The sequence below is a fragment of the Scyliorhinus torazame genome, chromosome 27 (genome assembly GCF_047496885.1).
Source record: "Scyliorhinus torazame isolate Kashiwa2021f chromosome 27, sScyTor2.1, whole genome shotgun sequence".
Classification (NCBI taxonomy): Eukaryota; Metazoa; Chordata; class Chondrichthyes; order Carcharhiniformes; family Scyliorhinidae; genus Scyliorhinus; species Scyliorhinus torazame.
The window spans coordinates 14,917,022-14,941,099 of record NC_092733.1 but is presented as its reverse complement, the minus strand read 5'-3'; the positions used below and the strand labels follow the sequence as shown (position 1 = coordinate 14,941,099).

Here is a 24,078-nt window from a genome sequence, read left to right as displayed (position 1 = left end):
CTTACACTAAGATACAACAGAGCTACTTAAAACTGTGACTGCTATCAGCTCCGAACATACTCCTTCTGATGCAACACCTGGTGCATCCCAGGTTTTGAGACTGCTTACTCACCCCACCTGCTGGTCGGATGGTAGAACTACAACAGTAAATCATATAACTTATAATACACATGCAGATCATAGATCATAGAATTTACAGTGATGATGAACTACTCATATTATGTACAGATGACAGACTACCTATCATCACAATACCTGGTTAATATTTACAGCACACATCCCTCAAGCTGCTTGGACCTTTAATTCATGCCTCATCGTGTTCATGGAATCTTACTCCATAGAAGAATGCCATTTGTCCCACCATGTCTGTGCTGGTCCTTTTATAGGGCCATCCAATGAGTTCCACTTCCCAATTCCAAAATACTCTTATCAATAAAAGAAATACTTAGAAGATAATTCCCACATACTTCAACCAAATGGTTAAGAATTGAATTAACTTTAAATCCATTTTGTTGTTTCATTCTATCTGAATGACCGATCAGTGCTGGGAATGTGATTGGGCTGGTGAACTGACTGGGTGGCTTTCCTGGCCATGATGGTACCAGGGAACTGAATTAGTATCAGTCATTCCCAACGGGAGCGCTTTTGGTGTTTTGGTTGTTTGCGTCCGATCGCATCCAGCACCCTTGCAGAGATGAAAGTGTTGTCGGTCACATTTATTACAGGCGATATTCTCTAACTCCTTCTAGGCACACGAGCGGTCCGAGAGTTCAGAGGTCGCTTTTGTGACGCAGCTGGTGAAGAAGCTCCTGATCATCATCGCACGGCCTGCACGGTTACTGGAGTGCCTGGTGAGCCATTTTGTTTTGTGCAAGTACAAAGTGAATGTTCCATTTCCCAATGGTATTACATCCCGTCATTCAAATATCCTCTTCAGACACTACAACAAAGCGGAGTCTTTGTCTTTACTCTGGGCTAGTTCTGTCGATTTTTGCCCACAATCATGTGAACCAAAGCGCACCGGAGTCGTGTAGCTTGCAGGTAGATCACGTGAAAATCACACATTTATTTTAGTATGATTTTCGATTATGAGCAATGGGTGTTGCCTCAAGTTGGGTACTTCCGTTTAGCATTAGACTCCGTATGCGTCAACCATTGTGTATTTATCATATGTCTTGCTTGGGCGACACGGTAGCACAGTGGTTAGCACTGTTGCTTCACTGCGCCAGGGACTCGGGTTCGATTCCCGGCTTGGGTCACTGTCTGTGCGGAGTCTGCACGTTCTCCCCGTGTCTGCGTGGGTTTCCTCCGGGTGCTCCGGTTTCCTCCCACAAGTCCCGAAAGACGTGCTTGTTAGGTGAATTGGACATTCTGCATTCCCCCTCTGTGTGGCAACTAGGGGATTTTCACAGTAACCTCAATGCAGTGATAATGCAAACCTACTTGTGACACTAATAAAAATTATTTATTATTATTATTTCATGTCTGGAACGATCTGCTTGAACTGTACCCAGAACAATACTTTTCACTGTATCTTGGTACACATGACAATAAATCTAAATCCATTTTACTCATTTTTTTCCCCCCAGTGCTGTGTGCAGTTAAATTAAGATTTATGTCAACAACTGGATTTATGAAGTACATTCAATGTGGTAAAGTGGCTCAAAATCAGATAGGAATTGACTGCAAGTCAATGAAGGTGGTCAAAGAGTCTGTGAAAGGATGAGAAAGAGGCAGAGAGGTCTATGGAGGGATTCCTAGATCTTCTGCCCTAAGCTGAAGGTACAGCTGCTAATGGTGAAGCAAAGGAAATTGGAGATGTGTGAGAGGCCAGGAAAGATTTGGCCCTTTCTATGTGAACTGTTGTGCACAAAGTCTTAACCTGTTGATTTCAGGAGGTAAGATGTCTCTACGTTTGAGGGAATAAAAGCGTTAGCGTTTCACTAATGTTGCCTTTTTTCTGGATTTCGAAGAGTATATGGTGAAGGGTCATTTTGATTCTCGTGACCTCTCTTGTTTCCAACATCATCAAAAATAAGCCTTTACTCGGCTCCCCTCCACCAACTTCCAAACAAATGATGCGGGCATGCTGGATCGTTTGAAGGGAGAGAATTAAGAGATTGCACTTTGGCAGGTGGATGGCAATGAAACATTGTCCACACTACGGGCGGGAGTATCCATATCCCAGACGCGTGTTTCTCGCCAGGGCGCTGTTCACTAGCGGTGGAATCTCTCGTCCCGCCGCTTGTCAATGGGATTTCCCATTGAAGCCCCCCCCTCGCTGCTGGGTAACCCATGGGCGAAGGTGCGCTGTCAGTGGGAAGAGAGAACCCCAACATCCAAAGAGTTCTGGCCTATATCTCAACTGCTGATATTCAGTTGGGACACACAGCCCGGGACGCTGGTCCAAATTCCTTCCACGAGCATGGAGTTGAGCGACTGGAGTGAGTATGGTGGTTCGTGTCTTACACACTGTGCAACTGTGCACCAGATCTAACTACACTGGCACCCCTGGCTGATGCTTATTAGAACGGTAGAGTGATGTAGCACAGAATGAAGCCATTCAGCCCAGCCGGCCTCTGCTGGTTCTTTGGATGCGTTAGTCTGACTGCTCCCCCCACCCCCAATAACTCTGCAAAATGGTTTCAAGCCGGTCGGGTGGGATTTGAACCCGTGTAGCCTGGATTATTAAGCACTATAAACACTGATTTAAATTCAGCTCACTTGATGAATTTAATAATGGAGGCAGAGAGCTTTCACCGCTGAAAGAATCCATCCGTTTCCATGACCTTGAACCCATTCGGTCAATTAAAATCTGACATGGCCAAGTGAGTTTCAAGCTCCCCCAACCCGTCGGCGTTTCCTCTCCCCCTTTCTCAGTATTGGGTCTCTAAGCGCAGCCAGCTAGGAGCTCAGCAATCCATTAAACAATAAGCCCAACCTGACCTAGTCACTGCATTCGTAATTTGCTCATTCGCACATGAGGGGCTGTTTAGCGCACGGCTAAATCGCTGGTTTTGAAAGCAGACCAAGGCAGGCCAGCAGCACGGTTCGATTCCCGTACCAGCCTACCCGAACAGGCGCCGGAATGTGGCGACTAGGGGCTTTTCACAGTAACTTCATTTGAAGCCTACTTGTGACAATAAGCGATTTTCATTTCATTTCATGATCTCACAGCTGGGTTTAAAATGCGGGTACAAGCTGAGTGCTGCCAATCATACTCAGAATTACTCTCAGTATGAATGAACAGCTGCATTGCCTTGCTGGGAAGGACTCATCTGTGTTTTAAGTTATTAGCTTGAAGTCCCGGTTGACCTAACAGTCTCCTGTCTCTTCCGGCTTCCCCAACATAGAAAGTCAGCTTGATTTTGGGATGGATGCTTCAGTGTGTTTGGGGCTGTTAAAAAGGTTTTTGTGAAGAAGTGATTGGTTAAGGAATGCTGGTGGGTTGCCTACCCAAGCATGGAATTCATGTGTCGAGCAAAAGACGTACCTAATTCCCACTTACTGTTTCCCTCCCCGGAACCTCAAGGATGTTGGTGGAAATGTTTGTTTTGGGGGAGAAACTGGGAAATATTTCTTACAGGTTTGGGGCTGAGGCGAATTGTTAATCTGAAACGGTCCTGTTTTTACATCAATTCTGACAGATGCTGTCTGTTTGCAGTGGGAAATCTTCCATTCATCATGATTTATCCTGCGTTTATTTATAGAGCCTTTACCTTGGTGAAATGTCCCGCTGTTATTCACAGAAACAAATTATCAGACAAAGTTTGACACCGAGTCAGATGAAGAGGTGCTGAGCTAACTGACGTAGAGCTCAGGCAAAAAGATCAGTTTTTAGGAGCATGCTAAAAGAGGAGACTGAGATAAGGAGGTTTAGGGAAGGAATTCCTGAGCTCTGGGTCCAGGCAGCTGAATGCACAATAATAACAATATTTTTTTTATTGTCACAAGTAGGCTTACATTATTAACACTGCAATGAAATTACTATGAAAATTCCCTAGTTGCCACACTCCGGCGCCTGTTCGGGTACACGGAGGGAGAATTCAGAATGTCCCATTCACCTAACAGCTGAGAACACTTAAGGAGTCACCCGACTTCTCCACGTGTCAGATTGGCAGATATCTTACCTCGCCTCCGTTTTTCCGTGTCCGGTACTGCGGAAAGGTATTGGGTATCTTAAAACATGGAGTCAAACCATGCCCAACACATAACAAAATACATGGCATTGCGCCACCCCAACAGAATCAGGGTAAAGGAACCAATGAGGGAAGAGGGCACGCCGGAGAATTAGAAGGGGAGGGGGAGAGGGAAGAAAAGGGGGAGAGAGAAGTGAGGGACCCAACTAGAACTAAACACTTCTTGGAAAATAAAAAACAAGAATCTTTAACCATTGTAATAACGAAAGACAACCAGTGTACATAATGGAAGATGGTCAATGTAAATATATTTTTCCGATGTATATTCACGCTTATCTTCGCTCTGTATAATACGAAAAACCCTTAATAAAAACATTTCAAAAAATGTTTCTCATTGGAGGAGAACCCAAGAAAGGTTTACTCAGAGCTGCTCCGTACCTTCATCGGAGGTGCAATGTAAAAAGAAAGACTTTTATTTATAGAGCGCTTTCCATGTCCACTGGATGTCTAAAAGCATTTTACAGGGAATAAAGTAGTCACTGTTTTAATGTCGGAGGCACCACAGTTAATTTACACTCCGTAAACTCTCACAACCGGCATTGTGATAATGATCATATAATCTGCTTATTGTGATGTCAATTGAGGACTGCACGTTGGCCAGGACACTGGAGATAATTCCCCTGCTTACCATCGGGATAGTGCCATGGGATATTTTACATCCACCCGAGTATAGATCAGTTTAATCCAGGAGACAGTGCAGCATTGCGCCAGAAACGCACTGGAGTGTCAGCATAGATGTTTTGTGCTCTAGCCTCAAAGTGACACTTGAACCCAGAACCTTGTGATTCAGCAGGAAAGGAAAGACCGCTTGCATGCACAAACTGCCCAACTCCAAGGAAATTCGAGGCCTGGCTGATTGATCTTTGAAGAACTCGCCAAGCTCACCGGTGCTGCGTCAAACCCACTTAAAGACATTCCTTATTTTCTGCCCACTTCATTCAGGAGTTCAATCCAGAGGAATTTTACCATCTACTGGAAGCAGCTGAAGACCACGCGAAGGAGGGCCATGGGGTTAAAATCGACATCCCCCGTTACATCATCAGTCAACTGGGACTCACCCGGGACCCCCTGGAAGGTAAGGGCACTTTGCTTTTTGGTTTAACCCTTGATTATCTGGTGCAAGTCAATTATCACTCACTGTCCAATGTTACCAAACTGCGCCACTTCCGAATCAGGAAATAATCAAGAGAAAACGTACATTCAAATCTTAAGAGGAATGCTATAAGCCTCATTAATTGTAAGCGGATGGTAGACATTAACGAGTGAGCACATATAAAGAGACATTTATTAAAACTGTGATTGTGTTAGGAGGTGTATGCATGTAATGTATAACTTTGTAAATAAATCTCAGATTGATTATAGATTGGCTCCGGTACTATCCTTCACCAACTGGCTGTTGGGAGATGAATGGGCTGTAGTGTACTTTTGAAGTCTAAGCATCATTACTAGAGGGGCTTTGATGGACTAGAACTGGGGACCCTATTTTCATTGGCAGAAGGGTCGAGAGCCAGTGGGCACAGATTTAAGATAATTTGCCAAAGATTGAGCAGTTGAGCAGATATGTTTCTGCGCAGTGGATTGTGATCGGGAATGCAGATCTGAAAGGGCGGTGGGAAGCAGATTCACTCGTAATTTTTAACAGGAAATTGGATAAATACTTGAAGAGAAAAAACAGTAGGGACCTGGCGAAGGGAAAAGGAAATGGGACAAATTGGGTAGTCCTTCCAAAGGCCAGCCTTGGCACAATGGACCACTGCAGCCAGTGCCCTTTCCATAAGACCATTAGACCATAAGACATAGGAGCAGAATTAGGCCACTCGGCCCATCGAGTCTGTTCCGCCATTCAATCATGGCTGATATTTTTCTCATTCCCATTCTCCTGCCTTCTCCCCATAACCCCTTATTGATCAAAAACCTGTCCACCTCTGTTTTAAAGACACTCAGTGATTTGGCCTCCACAGCCTTCTGCGGCAAAGAGTTCCACAGATTCGCCACCCCTCTGGCTGAAGAAATTACTCATCTCTGTTTTAAAGGATCGTCCCTTTAGTCTGAGATTGTGTCCTCTGCTTCTAGTTTTTCCTACAAGTGGAAACTCTCCACGTCCACTCTATCCAGGCCTCGCAGTATCCTGTAAGTTTCAATAAGATCCCCCCTCATCCTTCTAAACTCCAACGTGGACAGACCCCAGAGTCCTCAACCGTTCCTCATACGCCAAGCTCTTCATTCCAGGGATCATTCTTGTGAACCTCCTCTGGACCCTTTCCAAGGCCAGCACATCCTTCCTTAGATGCGGGGCCCAAAACTGCTCACAATACTCCAAATGGGGTCTGACCAGAGCCTTATACAGCCTCAGAAGTAGATCCCTGGTCTTGTATCCTAGCCCTCTCGACATGAATGCTCGAGGTGGCAATGTGGATCCCAGATGTGAATGCGGGGCACACGGTTGGTCTTAACAGTGTTGTGGTCATGTCTCCAATGTTGTGCTTGAGCAATTGGCACACCGGACTGGTGCAGTTGGCCGACTATTCAACTGCAGGAGGCGTCGTAGCTAATACCTGTCCTGTCCTCATCTGACACTCTGAAATGCGCATTTATCAGCAGTCATCACCAGAATGCAGCCACTGGTGAGAGATTTGGGGTGAAATTCTCCCCAAACGGCGCGATGTCCGCCGACTGGCGCCCAAAACGGCGCCAATCAGACGGGCATCGCGCCGCCCCAAAGGCTGAGCCCCAACATTGAGGGGCTAGGCCGGCGCCGGAGGGATTTCCGCCCCGCCAGCTGGCGGAAACGGCGTTTGTTGCCCTGCCAGCTGGCGCAGAAATGACATGTCGGGGCGGTGCATGCGTGGGAGCGTCAGCGGCCGCTGACAGTTTCCCGCGCATGCGCAGTGGGGAGAGTCTCTTCCGCCTCCGCCATGGTGGAGACCGTTGCGGAGGCGGAAGGGAAAGAGTGCCCCCACGGCACAGGCCCGCCCGCGGATCGGTGGGCCCCGATCGCGGGCCAGGACACCGTGGGGGCACCCCCCGGGGTCAGATCACCCCGCGCCCCCCCCCAGGACCCCGGAGCCCGCTCACGCCACCTTATCCCGCCGTTCAAAAGGTGGTTTAATCCACGCCGGCGGGACAGGCAATTTCTCGGCGGGACTTCGGCCCATCCGGGCCGGAGAATCGAGTGGGGGGGCCCGCCAATCGGTGCGGCCCGATTCCCGCCCTCACCCAATCTCCGGTACCGGAGACTTGGGCAACCGGCAGGGGCGGGATTCACTGCGGCCAACGGCCATTCTCCGACCCGCTGGGGGGTCGGAGAATGACGCCCCTGACCTTTATTCATTCTCCACTCAGGAGACTTTCTGCTCTCAATATTTCCGCACTGCAGTTGGAGACACATTTATTCAGTGAGCTTTCGGGGATAGGTAACAGTTTGCTTTCTCCATCTGTAGGTGAGATATGACTGGACAGATTTGATGTTGTTGAGGTATAAATATGGGGTGATTATTTTTCTGCCAGGGGTGTATGGACAGGTAACATCCTTTAAAATTACAGCTAATCCATGTGGTGTGTGGTGATACACAAGCCACAGGATTGTCCAGTATGAGAGAACGGAATCAGAGAGCACAGTTCCCCTTTTGTGATTACTGGCCCCTTGAGGGCATGTGCCTCTTTATGCATCAAACTCAAAACCCTATCCTTCCATGCACACATTGTCCTCCACATTGCCCAGGCTTCCCTTTTCTGCACGCCTTGTCCCTCGTGTCCACACTACCCGCACATCCATCACTGCCCTCTTGTGTGTGCACTGCCTCTTGAGCACACACTGCCCTCTTGTGTATACGCTAGCCTTGTGAGCAGGCTGAAAAATATTACACGTCTCCTGATGGCCAATTAAAGCATCTTGACAAAGCTTTGCAATTAACTTCCTATTGTGACCCCAGATCAAACCCCAAAAGTGACTAGGATACTGGGCCGATACCCCAATATTTTAGTTTATGTTATAAGTCTGTGCGGAAAGAAGGATTCGCTCCAGGAGTGATTGCATGAAGAAATAGGGCGATAGTATTTTAAAACAAAGATTTGTTGTGAATACAATATTAAACTCTTTAACTTCACACCCAAAAAGAACAGCTTACAATTACCTCTTAAACAATACTCAATTCCCCATTAAACAACAAGAAAAGACACATGCAGCTCTCAATCCATCTTAAAATCAGCATGGCAGAGAGAAATACTTGCTTCACAGAACAGATTTGCGGCTCCTGTTAGAACCACTTCAGACTCTGGCTGAATATCTTCAAACCGCTGTTTCAGCTGGATTGTGTCAGCATCTTCCTTGTCTTCAGACAAGACTGCTCTGCTTTAACTATTATTACTCTTTTTCTAACTATCCTACTGCCTTTACTTGTAGTCAAATCCCAGATCAGACTTCATTCCTCTCCAAAAGCTTTCTCAGCAATGACATCATCCCTCCAAGCTGAATAACAAATGAACTCTCCAAGGACTTCCCCAGTCAGACCACAGTGCACGAGCCCAGACTGAAAAACACATTCCTCTGGTCAATTTCACCTGTTGGCTCTGAAAATTGAGGATTTTTAAAAAACAAACATGACCACTGCAGGAAACACACTACAACACCAGGTTTTAAACCCCCAAAATTGGTCAATACTTGAAATCCATTATTCCTAAAATCTCCCAGTCGTCACACTTCCTGCTGCAACAGAAACCCATGACAGGGCAACAGAGTTGGGTGGCTGGTAGGTGGGGGTGGATAAGAAAAGAGGGACAAAAATAACAAAAAAAACATTAAAGACTTCCTTTTAAAATTGGTTGAGGTAACCACAGTGAAGCATTAATTAAAATAGCCTTATCTGATTTGGACGTCAATTGTGCTCTAAACGCTTGTGTGGTGGCATATTCTAACCAATCAACTCAAAGTTTAGAGAACATAGCATTACCTTAAAGGGGCGATGCCTTCGATTAACATTGTTTAACTGCACAGATGAGATGATTGGAAGTGAGGCCTCAGTCTGGTTAATGCACATAGTTGTAGTCTTGTATATTAATAGTTTCCCATCAACATAATCTATTCCAGTATATGGCCACCAGTCTTTGCACACCACAGCTGCAATAACACTGTTTAGGAAGTAAGGCTTTTAACATCTGGCCTGTTTGACAGGCCTGTTAAACTGGAAATGCTATGTTACTTATTCCTATATTCTTGCAAGCAGAAATGGCCCATCTGGACACCTACGACAGCCCAAGCCTCAACACGCAAGAATTGGTTGACTTGATAGATGTGAGTCACTTTGGTTGGAACTTTACTGTGCTTCTTTTTCTACGTTTGTATTTATCTTTAAAAGGTTTTTTCCTCCTGTTTTCTCCTTTGACTCTCCGGGCTGAGATGTACAGGTCCGTGTTACCAATGTGTCATCTGGCCAGATGACTGGATGTATAGAGTAATACTTGCTGCACAGAACGGATTTGTGGCTCCTGTTAGGACCACTTCAGACTCTGGCTGAATATCTTCAAATCGCTGTTTCAACTGGGTTGTTTCAGCCTCTTCCTTTAAAAAAAACATTTTATTGAGGCATTTGTAATTTTTCAACAACAATTTCTGATAATGTCTGTGGAGAGAGAACCCGAGTGAAAGGTTCAGGTCGATGGCCTTTCATCAATTCTCATCAAACGGCAACTCCACACATGCTAAGTGTTTCTGTCATTTTCTGTTTTTATTTCAGATTTCCAGCGTCTACAGGATTTTGCTTTAATGTTTGGGATGCATTCCAGAGTTCACAATAGTTCATGGAGGCCTCGCCACCACTTCTCAAGTTATATATAACCAACGCTCCCCCTCTAATGGAAAGAGATGGCAAAGGACCCTTGGCAACTATAGCTAATTACACTAAAAGTTCAGAGTTCAGTGCCTTGCTTGTATGTACGGTCCATCTGACCTCCTGCTAACCTCAGCAAAACTTTTCAAGTGTCATTGGCGGATTTGAGTCTCAGGTGACCTTGTCATAGAGTCATAGATGTTTACAGCATGGAAACAGGCCCTTCGGCCCAGCTTGTCCATGCCGCCCAGTTTCTATCACTAAGCCAGTCCCACTTGCTTGCATTTGGCCCATATCCCTCTATACCCACCCTGCCATTGTAACTGTCTAACTGCTTTTTAAAAGACAAAATCGTACCCGCCTCGACCACTGCCTCTGGCTGCTCATTCCAGGTGCTCACCACCTTCTGTGTGAAACAGTTTCCCCTCCGGTCTTTTTTGTATCTCTCCCCTCTCACCTTAAACCTATGCCCTCTAGTTCTAGACTCCTCTACCTTTGGGAAAAGGTTGCTCGATTACATGGCTGTGGGATGCTTTCTGCCCGTGCAATGTTGTTGAACTGATTGTGTGTGAGGTGCTTTGTCTCTCGCTGTGAATGGTATTCCTTCCCTCTCCCTTGCTGCCTCTTTGCTTCTCCTTTTCTCTGCCTCTCCCTTACTCTGCCACCGTAGTATCTTAGCAAGTCTCCTTCTCACCTCCTCGTGCACAAGTATACCCGAGACTGTGTTGGATGAAAGACTGAGACTTAACTCATTTTCCAGTTGAAGAGACCATAGCCGAAAGCGGCCGTCTGTTCAGTGGAGTTTCAAGGGTGGCTGATGCTGTAAATGGAAATGTCACACAAATGCAATAGGAAACTCACTTTGCAATTCATTTTGAAAGGGTTGCAGTCAGCTTGGAGGGATGCCGATGCGAAACCTGACCCAATGGAGAGAGGAAGACTGCTCTACGCCCAGGAATGTTAATCAATCTTCAGTATAGATTTAAAATTTTAACAAGTAAATTTCTCTTGATGCTGGCTGCACATTTTCCCTTTTTACCGGACTCTTGGATTAGAGTGCATGAACAGAGTGGGCTTTGCTTTAATTCACTAGTGAAGATAAGCTAAGATTTAGGTGGTCATATATCCTGGAGTAAGATACAGGTTAGAGATGGGGAAGGTTGTTCACACACACAGAATATCCCTCTGCCCCCAATATTGCACTGCAAGTTGCAGAGTAAGATTGATTCCATGCCTCCACATTCTGTAATTCTTAATGCTTTCCCGGGCAGCCTTCCCATCCTAAAGTCTCCTGGAACGCATCCAAAACCCTTCTTCCTGCACTCTATCCTGAATCATGTCCCATTCACTGCCAGTGACCTACACCAGCTCCCAATTAATAGTGTGGTGTTTAAATCTCTGCATGGTCTTTGCTCCAGCTCTATAACATTGCTACAACGCTCATTCCTACGACTCTGGCCTCTGGTGTATTCCCCCGCCCCCTCTCCCTTCACCTCCCCACCATCTGTGGCTGTGCCTTCAGTTGCCTGAGCTCCTCTAGCTCTTCACTTGGCTCCCCCTCAAACCGCACCAATTTCAGCAAGGCCTCTCCTCTTCAGACTTCCTCCTAATAATAATAATCACTTATTGTCACAAGTAGGCGGCAATGAAGTTACTGTGAAAAGCCCCTGGTCGCACATTCCGGCACCTGTTCGGGGAGGCTGGTACGGGAATTGAACCCGCGCTGCTGGCCTTGTTCTGCATTACAAGGCAGCGATTTAGCCCAGTGTGCTAAACCGAGGGCCCCAATATTTGGCCCGATATCCTTTGGCCCGATGTAAAATATTTTGATTATCCCTGTGTGGAGCACATATAAATGCGAGTTGGTGTTGGAAATCCCGCTCTCTAAGTGACATGTTTGGTTTTTCTCAGTGCCGCGGAACCTCGGGTAAACCCACAAAGGCACCATCTGAAGAAGACTTTGACACCATTAAATTAATAAGCAATGGGGCATACGGGTAAGTGAGAATGCGGATACTTTATTAATTTGAAAGGTGTGGATGCTGCTTTATTGTAGTTAACCTCCTGGGGTAGACCTTCTAATGGGATAAGAAATAAATGGTTATAGAGATTGGATGATGGCCATGTGGCTGCCAGCTCTGATTGGACATATTCCTGGAGATTGCATCACCTGACTTCCCCGCCCAGACAAACCATCTCCAATATTTTTCTGACTCAATAGTTCCATCCCTTGAGAGGTTTTCTCCCAGATTTCCCTGCAGAAAATTCCAGCTTACTCTAAAATCCGAGGGACTCCTGGAGTCGGAATTCCTTTCAGACAGATGGGAGGATGAGGCGCAGCAGTGTATAGCTGCTCTTTTACGTATTTATGTGGAGTTGGAACAGATGGCAGATGGTGTATGAGTCTTTTCTTTGATGACTTGAGGGTTATAATTTGTAATATGAGTGGATGCCTTCCAAAGTTATCCTGGAAAGGAATGGGAATTATGTATGCAAGGATCCAAGGATCCTTTGCCAAGTCTAGCGATTAAGCTTCACACAGAGACATCAATAAGAATTGACCATCAATTAGTGTCACTGAGAGCCCTCGCTGGCACCGGAGGAAAAGAAGGAGGCCATTCGGCCCACCCCCTTCCGCCCCCCAAAGCCGGTCCTGCCATTCAACTAGATCCTAGTCGATTTGCACCTCAACACCACCTTTGTCCCCTATCCCTTGATAACAATACCCAACAAATCGAACGCAGCCTTAAAAATGTCAATTGTTCCCCGAGCATCCACAGACTTTGGGGGAGGGAGAGCAAGTTCCAAATTTCAGCTACCTGTTGTGTAGAAAAGGACTTTCTGATTTCATTCTTAAATGGATTGGTGGAGGTGTACTCTGCTTTGGAATTAACCAGTTCTTTGGCTGATATAACTGGACGGAACACAGGCACTCGAACAAGAATGAGTTATAGAGTCATTATAGCACTGAAAGAGGCCATTCAGCCCTTCGAATCCATGGTGGCTCTCTGCAGAGTAATCTAGTTCGTCCCATTCAACTGCAGCCTCTGTAAGTTTATTTCCGTCAAGTGCCCATCCAATTTCCTTTTGAAATCATTGATCTCCTCCGCTTCCCTTAGAGGCAGCAAGTTCAGGGTCATTACTACTGTGTGTAAAGTAGCTCTTCCTCACATTCCTACCTGCATCTCCTGCCCAAACTTTAAATCTATGTGCTTAGCCCTTGTACCGTCAACTAATCGGAAAAGCAACCCCACTTTCCATAACCTAATCTTGAAACTAATATCCCTCTACTTTGGTAAATCTCCTCTGCAACCTCTCATGGACCCTTACATGGGGCGGCACGGTGGCAATGTGGTTAGCACCGTTGTCTCACAGTGCCAGGGACCCAGGTTCAATTCCAGCCTTGGGTGACTGTGTGGAGTTTGCACATTCTCTGCGTGGGTTTCCTCCGGGTGCTCTGGGTTCCTCCCACAGTCCAAAGATGCGCAGGTTAGGTGGGTTGGCCATGCTAAATTGTCCCTAAATTGTCCAAAGGTTAGGTGGGGTTGCAGGGGAGTGGGCCTGTTTGGGATGCTCTTTCGGAGAGTCGGTGCAGACTTGATGGGCTGAATGGCCTCCTTCTATACTGTATGGATTCTATGGGATTTTATGACATCCTTACAAAGCTGGATGCATTACGCTAATTGTGGCCTAAGAACAGTTTTATAAAAGTTCAGTCATAAATTCCATGATTTTGCACTCAATACCTCTACTCAGAAACACAAGATTTGCTTTGCTAACTACTCCCTCACTATGTGCCATATCGATGCACATGAACCCCGAGGTCCCTATATCCCTGCACATGTTTTATACCTGCGCCATTAATCCAATTTTGCAACGCAACCCCAAACAATCTGGCTCTGTGAGGAGAACCTATTATTTACAGTGAATGGGTCCTTCCTTTGTTCCAGTGCTGTTTACCTGGTGAGGCACAGAGAGACGAGGCAGCGATTTGCCATGAAGAAGATCAACAAACAGAACCTGATTCTCCGAAACCAGATTCAGCAGGCGTTTGTGGAGCGTGACATCCTCACCTTTGCAGAGAATCCATTTGTTGTCAGTATGTTCTGCTCCTTTGAGACCAGGCGGCATCTCTGCATGGTAATGGAGTACGTCGAAGGTGAGTTATTAGAGTGGCACGTGTCAGCCGACCATTGCATCCCCTCAAGTCAAGGTGTGCAGAGGGTGGGTGGGGGGAGGGGGAGAACAAACGCTGGACTACGTTTTAAATGATTGTGATTATAATAAATGGGTAAATACTTTTCATGGGAGTGACACGTACGTTACACATAAGGAAACCTGCAATTGCGTTAAAGGCACTTGGCTGTTGTGGTGGGGGATGGGTCTGTAGCTTTTTCTGGGTGTATGAGCTGAGATGAGTTGAATATTCCTTTCCACCTGCGGACCCTCTAGTGCGCTCTTGTATCGATTGCCATCTTGGTTCTGTTACGGGCCAGGGTTTAGAAACTCCAAAGTGTATTATGAACTTCACCTGACCTATAAATTTATGCTGAATTTAGCTAGGAGGAGCACAAGAGCCTTCACCTCAGGAGTGATTCATCAACCTTTCTGGACATTTTAATCAAAACAAGCTTTATTCTAAGAACTTAGTTAACATTTATATAAACACACAGCAAGGATGTTTATCAATTACAAACATAAAGACACCACCCAGCTACAGTAATTTATGTATAACACTTAATGAATTCCCCCTTTAACTGTTCCAATTCAAAAACAAAATCCCATAAACAAAAACCCCTATTCAAGGTCGTGGCCCAGCACACTGTATTCTCACTTGAATGAGACTGGCTTTCCCTGAATATATCTTTTAAGTTACCAAATCAGGTAGTCACCACCTGTTTACTTCTGGTACAGATATTTAAAAATGAAAATAGAGAGCGAGAGAGGCCAAAACATTTCTTTTTTTTTTTAAATTTAGAGTATCCAATTCATTTTTTCCAATTAAGGGGCAATTTAGCGTGGCCAATACACCTACTCTGCACATGTTTGGGTTGTGGGGGCGAAACCCGCGCAAACACGGGGAGAATGTGCAAACTCCACATGGACAGTGACCCAGAGCCGGGATCGAACGTGGGACCTCGGCGGCGTGAGGCAGCAGTGCTAACCACTGCGCCACCGTGCTGCCCTCCAAAACACTTCTTTCTCCTTATCTGTGGGCCACAGCAGTCAAAAACTGAAAGCGAAACCAAAACACCTCATACAGCCACAGCTGAGCTCCTCCCACAAAATGACATCACTGAAGCCATGCGATAAGACAAAAACCTTTCTTAAAGAGACACTCACATGACAGTTGAAACACTGACCGCGCAATTGTGGGTTGTGTTGGAATCGGGTCCCAGACCCATCGATGCAAAATTCTAAACATAAAATGCACCAATGGTAATCTCACAGGGTAAAGATGGCAACATCACACAATGATGAAAGCTTTGTGCTTTCAGTCAACCATAAATGTCACAGAGTATCATCTGGAATACAGAGTGTTCTGCCTTTCTCCTCGGTAATTGTTTTACTGGCGCCTGTTGAAGGCTCTGAGCATTGTGAGCTTTGGGTGGGTTATTTTCTATCTGTAAGCTGGTAAGCAAGACCTGTTTTACTACTGCTCCTGTTCTCATAGTTATTACTGTTATTGTTGAACTTCATTATTTATTTATAGCGGGAGCGGTGCGCAAGTGATTTCTGGGAGGTATGTTTCTCCTTTAAAAACACTTACCATCACAGGAGCAGGCCAGTCGATTTCAGCGGGAGTGGTGCGCAAGTGATTTCTGGGAGGTAAGTTTCTCCTTTAAAAACACTTACCTTCACAGGATCAGGCCAGTCGATTTCAGCGGGAGCGGTGCGCAAGTGATTTCTGGGAGGTAAGTTTCTCCTTTTAAAAAAACCCACTTCTTTTCTGTTTTATTTTTTTCGACCCGCGGACTTCTGGGAAGGTGCCCCCCCCCCCCGCCCCCAACCCCCACCAATAAATTCTGGTGGAGAGGAAACCCGAGACACTACACGTGTAGTGTCTCCCACGCACCCTCCTCCTCTAACCTAATAATAAGATCCATTGGTGTGAGGTAAGTGCCATATTATATTATTATTAGCATTATTATATTATATTATTAGCATTGCGCAGGTCAAGGAGACACAGCCGGAGTGAGAGAGATACAGACAGTGAGAATTTGCTAGTTTGGTGCAGTGAGGTAACCAGGAAAGGTAAGTGGTTAATCTAATTGAGCGGTTTTTCAGTTAAAAGTGCAGGGTAGTGTCTGATTGGCTGAAGCTGCCCCCACCATAAACTTAAATTAAATTAATTAATTAGTGATGGCTGGTCAGGTGATGTGCTTGAGCTGCTTGATGTGGGAGCTGGCAGATCCCATTGCGAGCTGCAGCGACCACATCTGCAGTAAGTGTTGGCTGCTCGAAGAGCTCCGGCTCAGAGTTGATGAGCTGGAGTCTGAGCTTCAAACACTGAGGCACATCCGGGAGGGGGAGACTTACCTGGACACTGTGTTTCAGGAGGCAGTCACACCTGTCAGAGTAAGTAGTTTAAATCCTGCTAGTGGCCAGGGACAGCAGGGTGTGACTGCAAGTCAGGCAGGTAAAGGGAACCAGCAGTCAGGAACTCAGGAGCCTCAGCCCTTGACTCTGTCCAACAGGTATGAGGCACTTGCTCCCTGTGTGGATGGCGAACAGGGTTGCAGGAAGGATGAGTCAGCTGACCAAGGCACCATGGTTCAGCAGGCCATTCAAGGGGAGGGAGTAAATAGGCCAGTTGTAGTTGTAGGGGATTCTATTATCAGGGGGATAGATAGTATCCTTTGTGAGCAGGATAAAGAGTCCCGCATGGTATGTTGCCTGCCCGGTGCTAGGGTGCGGGACATCTCTGACCGGCTTGAAAGGATACTGGAGAAGGAGGGGGAGGATCCAGTTGTTGTGGTCTATGTCGGTACCAACAACATAGGCAAGTCTAGGAAAGAGGACCTGTTTAGAGATTATAAAGAGCTAGGATTCAAATTAAAAAACAGGTCCTCAAGGGTCATAATCTCCGGATTACTGCCCGAGCCACATGCAAATTGGCATAGGGAGGCAAGAATCAGGGAAGTTAACACGTGGCTGAAAGAGTGGTGTGGGAATGAGGGGTTCCTTTTCATGGGACACTGGCATCAGTTTTGGGACAGGGGGGACCTATACCGTTGGGATGGTCTCCACCTGAACCGAGCTGGGACCAGTGTTCTGGCGAAAAGAGTAAATAGGGTGGTCAATAGGACTTTAAACTAAAGATTGGGGGGGGAAGGGAAAGTCAGGGAACCAAGAGGTGAAGTAATCCGTGGGAAGCGTAGCTGCTTAGGAATACAAAAAAGCACGAAAAGACAGAACTCAGGAGAGGTTACAATAGTCCCCATCCCACAAAATATGACACAGTGTATGGAAAGGCTCAGTAAATCAAGGTCCACCACACTAAGAAAACAAAAAGGTACGGTCAATAGAGAATTAAAGGTGCTATATTTAAATGCGCGCAGTGTATGGAACAAGGTAGATGAGCTTGTGGCCCAGATTGTGACTGGCAGGTATGATGTGGTAGGCATCACAGAGACATGGTTGCAGGGGATTCAGGACTGGCATTTAAACATCCAGGGATTCACAACCTATCGAAAAGACAGAGAAGTGGGCAGAGGGGGTGGGGTTGCCTTGTTAATTAGGAATGAAATTAAATCAATAGCACAAAACGACATGGGGTCGGATGATGTGGAGTCTGTGTGGGTAGAGTTGAGGAACCACAAAGGCAAAAAAACCATAATGGGAGTTATGTACAGGCCTCCTAACAGTGGTCAGGACCAGGGGCACAAGATGCACCACGAAATAGAAAGTGCATGTCAGAAAGGCAAGGTCACAGTGATCATGGGGGACTTTAATATGCAGGTGGACTGGGTAAATAATGCTGCCAGTGGACCCAAGGAAAGGGAATTCATTGAATGTTTACAGGAGGGCTTTTTGGAACAGCTTATGATGGAGCCCACGAGGGGACAGGACATTCTGGACTTAGTGTTATGTAATGAGACAGACTTGATTAAAGATCTTAAAGTAAGGGAGCACTTAGGAGGCGGTGATCATAATATGGTCGAATTCAATCTCAAATTTGAAAGAAAGAAGGTAGAATCAGATGTAAAGGTGTTACAGTTAAATAAAGGTAACTACAGGGGCATGAGGGAGGAACTGACGAAAATCGACTGGGAGCAGAGCCTAGTGGGAAAGACAGTAGAACAGCAATGGCAGGAGTTTCTGGGAGTAATTGAGGACACAGTACAGAGGTTCATCCCAAAGAAAAGAAAGGTTATCAGAGGGGGGATTAGGCAGCCATGGCTGACAAAGGAAGTTAGGGAATGCATCAAAGCAAAAGAGAAAGCCTATAATGTGGCAAAGAGTAGTGGGAAGTCAGAAGATTGGGAAGGCTACAAAACAAACAGAGGATAACAAAGAGAGAGATAAGGAAAGAGAGGATCAAATTTGAAGGTAGGCTAGCCAGTAACATTAGGAATGATAGTAAAAGTTTATTTAAATACATTAAAAACAAACGGGAGGCAAAAGTTGACATTGGGCCGCTCCAAAATGACGCTGGTAATTTTGTGATGGGAGACAAGGAAATAGCCGAGGAACTGAATAAGTACTTTGCGTCAGTCTTCACAGTAGAAGACATGAGTAATATCCCAACAATTCCGGAGAGTCAGGGGACAGAGTTGAATATGGTAGCCATCACAAAGGAGAAAGTGCTAGAGAAACTAAGAGGTCTAAAAATTGATAAATCTCCGGGCCCAGATGGGCTACATCCTAGAGTTCTAAAGGAGATAGCTGAAGAAATAGTGGAGGCGTTGGTGATGATGTTTCAAAAGTCACTGGAGTCAGGGAAAGTACCAGAGGATTGGAAAATCGCTGTTGTAACCCCCCTGTTCAAGAAGGGAACAAGGAAAAAGATGGAAAATTATAGGCCAATTGCCCAACCTCGGTTGTTGGCAAGATTCTAGAATCCATTGTTAAGGATGAGATTTCTAAATTCTTGGAAGTGCAGGGTCGGATTAGGACAAGTCAGCATGGATTTAGTAAGGGGAGGTCTTGCCTGACAAACCTGTTAGAGTTCTTTGAAGAGATAACAAATAGGTTAGACCAAGGAGAGCCAATGGATGTTATCTATCTTGACTTCCAAAAGGCCTTTGATAAGGTGCCTCACGGGAGACTGCTGAGTAAAATAAGGGCCCATGGTATTCGAGGCAAGGTACTAACATGGATTGGCGACTGGCTGTCAGGCAGAAGGCAGAGAGTTGGGATAAAAGGTTCTTTTTCGGAATGGCAACCGGTGACGAGTGGTGTCCCGCAGGGTTCAGTGTTGGGGCCACAGCTGTTCTCTTTATATATTAACGATCTAGATGACGGGACTGAGGGCATTCTGGCTAAGTTTGCCGATGATACAAAGATAGGTGGAGGGGCAGGTAGTATGGAGGAGGTGGGGAGGCTGCAGAAAGATTTAGACAGTTTAGGAGAGTGGTCCAAGAAATGGCTGATGAAGTTCAACGTGGGCAAGTGCGAGGTCTTGCACTTTGGAAAAAAGAATAGAGGCGTGGACTATTTTCTAAACAGTGACAAAATTCATAATGCTGAAGTGCAAAGGGACTTGGGAGTCCTAGTCCAGGATTCTCTAAAGGTAAACTTGCAGGTTGAGTCCGTAATTAAGAAAGCAAATGCAATGTTGTCATTCATCTCAAGAGGCTTGGAATATAAAAGCAGGGATGTACTTCTGAAGCTTTATAAAGCATTAGTTAGGCCTCATTTAGAATACTGTGAGCAATTTTGGGCCCCACACCTCAGGAAGGACATACTGGCACTGGAGCGGGTCCAGCGGAGATTCACACGGATGATCCCAGGAATGGTAGGCCTAACATACGATAAACGTCTGAGGATCCTGGGATTATATTCATTGGAGTTTAGGAGGTTGAGGGGAGATCTAATAGAAACTTACAAGAAAATGAATGGCTTAGATAGGGTGGATGTAGGGAAGTTGTTTCCATTAACAGGGGAGACTAGGACCCGGGGGCACAGCCTTAGAATAAAAGGGAGTCACTTTAGAACAGAGATGAGGAGAAATGTCTTCAGCCAGAGAGTGGTGGGTCTGTGGAATTCATTGCCACAGAGGGCGGTGGAGGCCGGGACGTTGAGTGTCTTTAAGACAGAAGTTGATAAATTCTTGATTTCTCGAGGAATTAAGGGCTATGAAGAGAGAGCGGGTAAATGGAGTTGAAATCAGCCATGATTGAATGGTGGAGTGGACTCGATGGGCCGAATGGCCTTACTTCCACTCCTATGTCTTATGGTCTTAAGTTCCTTCTTTCAAACGCATTCCTTCTTTGTGGTCTCAAGTTACCACAATATGCCTAATCCTGCATTTAGACAAGTAGGCGAGTTCTCTCTGATACCCTGGTTTAGGCCACAGATGGGTTCAAGCGCGGTTGGTTAAAAAGAAAACCTGATTTATTGCAAAGCATTATATTTACAATATGCACCAGATCCCAGTTGGGTCTGCCCTGTCCGTTCCATAGCTGACTGACTTTATGCCGATCTCAATAATGGTTGACCTTGGGTTCCCCGCCCGCTTAGAGGGGGAGCTCGTATTCGGAGAGACTCACGGGGAGACTGATTGCTGCGGCCCTGTAGATCTTATCCGGGTTACAACACCTGGTCAAACTTTCACCCTCAAACAACATCACTAAAAGAAACACACCCCACCTAATCATTATCACGTTGCCATTTTTAGGAGCTTGCTGTGGGCAAATTGGCTGCAGAGTTTCCTATGTTACATCATTGGTTTCAAAACACTTTGAGATATACAGAGGTTATGAACAGGGCTATACAGATGTCTTCCCTTTTATCATTGATCCAGTCGCATTTCAGAACGTAAATTAATTGTGTAACCAGTGTTGCAGATCCTTGTGGGAGGCAGTGGCGCAGTGGCATTGTCACTGGACTAGTACACCAGAGACCCAGAGTAATGCTTGGGGGACCAGGTTCAAATCCAGCCACTGCAGATGGTGAAATTTGAATTCAATAAAAATCTGGAATTAAAAGTCTCATGATGACCATGAAACCATTGTCAATTGTCATTAAAAACCCATCTGATTCACTAATGTCCTTCAGGGAAGGAAATCTGTCGTCCTTACCTGGTCTGGCCTACATGTGACTCCAGACCCACAGCAATCTTAACTGCCCCTCAAGGCTAATTAGGGATGAATTAGAAGCCCACGAACAAATTTTAACAAAATTGGAATTAACAAGCTGGTTACAGAATCTGCTGTGCACAAGAAAATTGAAGACTGCGACAGGATGTCCTCCTGAAATAGTCCCGGCTCCTGTTTCATGTCTCCATGTTGGTGCAAATGGTCCATGATAATATATGAAAATAGGATGATAGACCTGACTCATACACATTGCTCTGCTGTACAGCCCAGACTGGAAATTAACGACCCCCCCCCCCCCCCCCACATCAATTTGCGAGATAAATTATGTAACTAGTACGAATTCTACTGTGAACTAGTTTATGAAATCAAGCAGTTTATGTAATTAGTGTGAGGCACTGGCAATGTAAACTGCAAAGTTATTAAATATTGATATCACTCCGTATCCTGCCTCTGGGGATTTTCAATGCAAAGTTGTGACACAAACTTTCACGTCCGTGCTGTTAGTGCGATGCCAAAGTACTGCGTCTGTTACATAAAAACAGGCCATTCAGCCCCTCAAACGTGTTCAGTTAGATCGTTGCTGATCCAAATCTCATCTCACTGCCTTGGTTCTATATTCCTTACCTTAGAAAAATCTATCAGTCTTCATTTTGGAACCCCCCCCCCCCCAGCCTCAAAAGGTATTTTGGGGGGGTGGGAGAGTTCCAGATTTGTGTGAGGAAGTGCTTCCCCAACAGCTTGGCTCTAATTTTAGGGTTCTGTCCCCTTATTCTGGATTCCCCCCTGCCAGAGGAAATAATGACCAGGTAATTTGTTTTTTTCACGATGTTGACTGAGGGATACATATTGGCCAGGTCGTTGGCGATAACTCCCTTGCTCTTCGTCAAAATAGTACCATGGGATAGGAACATTGGAGCAAGAAAAGGCCACCTGGGTCTTCATTTCGTCACCGCCACAAGAGGAATATCCAGGTATCCACCCTATCAAGACCCATCCGGAAGGGCAGCACGCTGGCACAGTGGTTAGCACTGCTGCCTCACGGCGCAGAGGACCCAGGTTCGATCCCAGCCCCGGGTCACTGACCTTGTGGAGTTTGCACATTCTCCCAGGGTAGGCGAATTGGCCACCCTTAATTGGAACTTTTTTTAAAAAGACCCATCCGGTTCGTATACGCTTCAATAAAATCTCCTCTCACTCTTCTAAACTCCAATGGGTATAGGCCCAACCCATTCAACCTTTCTTCATAAGACAACTCCTTCATCGCAGTGAACTTTCTCTTTTGTTTAAATAAGGAGACCAAAACTGTACACTGTATTCCAGATGTGGTCTCACCTTGGCCCTGTACAGCTGCGGCAAAACCTCCCGACTCTTACATTCCAATCCTATTGCAATAAACACCAACATTCTCTCTTCATCGTTACTTGAGAGGCTGCTGGAATGGACCTGATCAATTCCCTTTAACTTCTTCAAGTGCCATGTTTTGCCACGCTGGTGATCATGGCTCTCCCATTTTCATGGTCTTTGGTAATGTCCAGTGTTTTATTGTTCTCGCAAATCCTGCGGCTGCCATGCTTTTTCAGGGTTTTGGTGTATTTCCTCCTGTCTCCCTCTTGCTGTGCTGCCCTTGGTTTTACCAGTCACTGTCAGATGCTCTAGCTTCCCCCTCCTAAGTACATACCCCTTAACCATCTTAAAATCCCTTGAGCAGATCACACCTCGATATTCTGTACTCGAGGGAATACGGTCTATGCAACCTGTCCGCGGAGTAACTCAATCCTCTCACCATTTCACTTTTCGCAGGAGGTGACTGTGCAACACTACTGAAGAACATCGGGGCATTGCCAGTGGATTTGGCCCAGATGTATTTTGCCGAAACTGTCCTGGCTTTGGAATATCTTCATAATTACGGCATTGTCCACCGGGATCTAAAGCCAGACAAGTAAGTTCGAGTCACCCTTTCCTGTCACAATGAATTTTACAGTGAGGCTAACATTGGCCAGCTAATGGATGGGCCAAGTGTTTAACGGGAAATACTCGGTGTGTAAGAAGAACCATCACTTGCCTGGATCGAAAATTGATCCCCGGGAAACTGCTACAGGCAACAACAGGAGAAAAAGGCAGCACAGTAGCATAGTGGTTAGCACTGTGGCTTCACGCCGCCAGGGTCCCAGGTTCGATTCCCCGCTGGGTCACTGTCTGTGCGGAGTCTGCACGTTCTCCCCGTGTCTGCGTGGGTTTCCTCCGGGTGCTCTGGTTTCCTTCCACATTCCAAAGATGTGCAGGTTAGGTGGATTGGCCATGAAAAAATTGCCCTTAGTGACCAAAAAGGTTAGGAGTGGTTATTGGGTTAACGGGGATAGGGTGGAAGTGAGGGCCTAAGTGGGTCGGTGCAGACTCGATGGGCCGAATGGCCTCCTTCTGACTGTATGTTCTATGTTAAAAATTACCGAGGCATTAAAACAAAACCTTTCCTCACTTGGTTTTGCAAACTCTTATTCATCAGTTATAAAGACTGTGGAGATTGTGGGGGATGGAGGGAGGCAGTTTAACTGGTTGGAGAAGTTGGAGGAGAGAAGATTAGGCTCTCCCTCTATTTTGTTGAATCACTAACTTGCTCTGCTCCTCTTGCTTCACAGTCTGTTGATAACATCTATGGGTCACATTAAGTTAACAGACTTCGGCCTCTCGAAGATTGGCCTCATGAGTCTCACCACAAATTTGTATGAGGGTCACATTGAGAAGGATGCCCGGGAGTTCCTGGACAAGCAGGTCAGTACATGAAATGCTTGT

General features: G+C 45.9%; 1 protein-coding gene across 5 annotated transcripts in view; it reads left to right on the top strand.

The window, feature by feature from the left end:
- LOC140403227 (microtubule-associated serine/threonine-protein kinase 1-like) overlaps positions 1 to 24,078 on the top strand; it is a 217,797-nt gene that overhangs the window by 147,383 nt on the left and 46,336 nt on the right. For all 5 annotated transcript variants that reach the window (XM_072490987.1, XM_072490989.1, XM_072490986.1 and 2 more), the window contains 7 exons: positions 750 to 851; positions 5,142 to 5,274; positions 9,422 to 9,489; positions 11,936 to 12,021; positions 13,975 to 14,183; positions 23,089 to 23,227; positions 23,925 to 24,057. In XM_072490987.1, the coding sequence (XP_072347088.1) occupies positions 750 to 851; positions 5,142 to 5,274; positions 9,422 to 9,489; positions 11,936 to 12,021; positions 13,975 to 14,183; positions 23,089 to 23,227; positions 23,925 to 24,057 (870 nt within the window). The remainder of the gene's footprint in view (positions 1 to 749; positions 852 to 5,141; positions 5,275 to 9,421; positions 9,490 to 11,935; positions 12,022 to 13,974; positions 14,184 to 23,088; positions 23,228 to 23,924; positions 24,058 to 24,078) is intronic.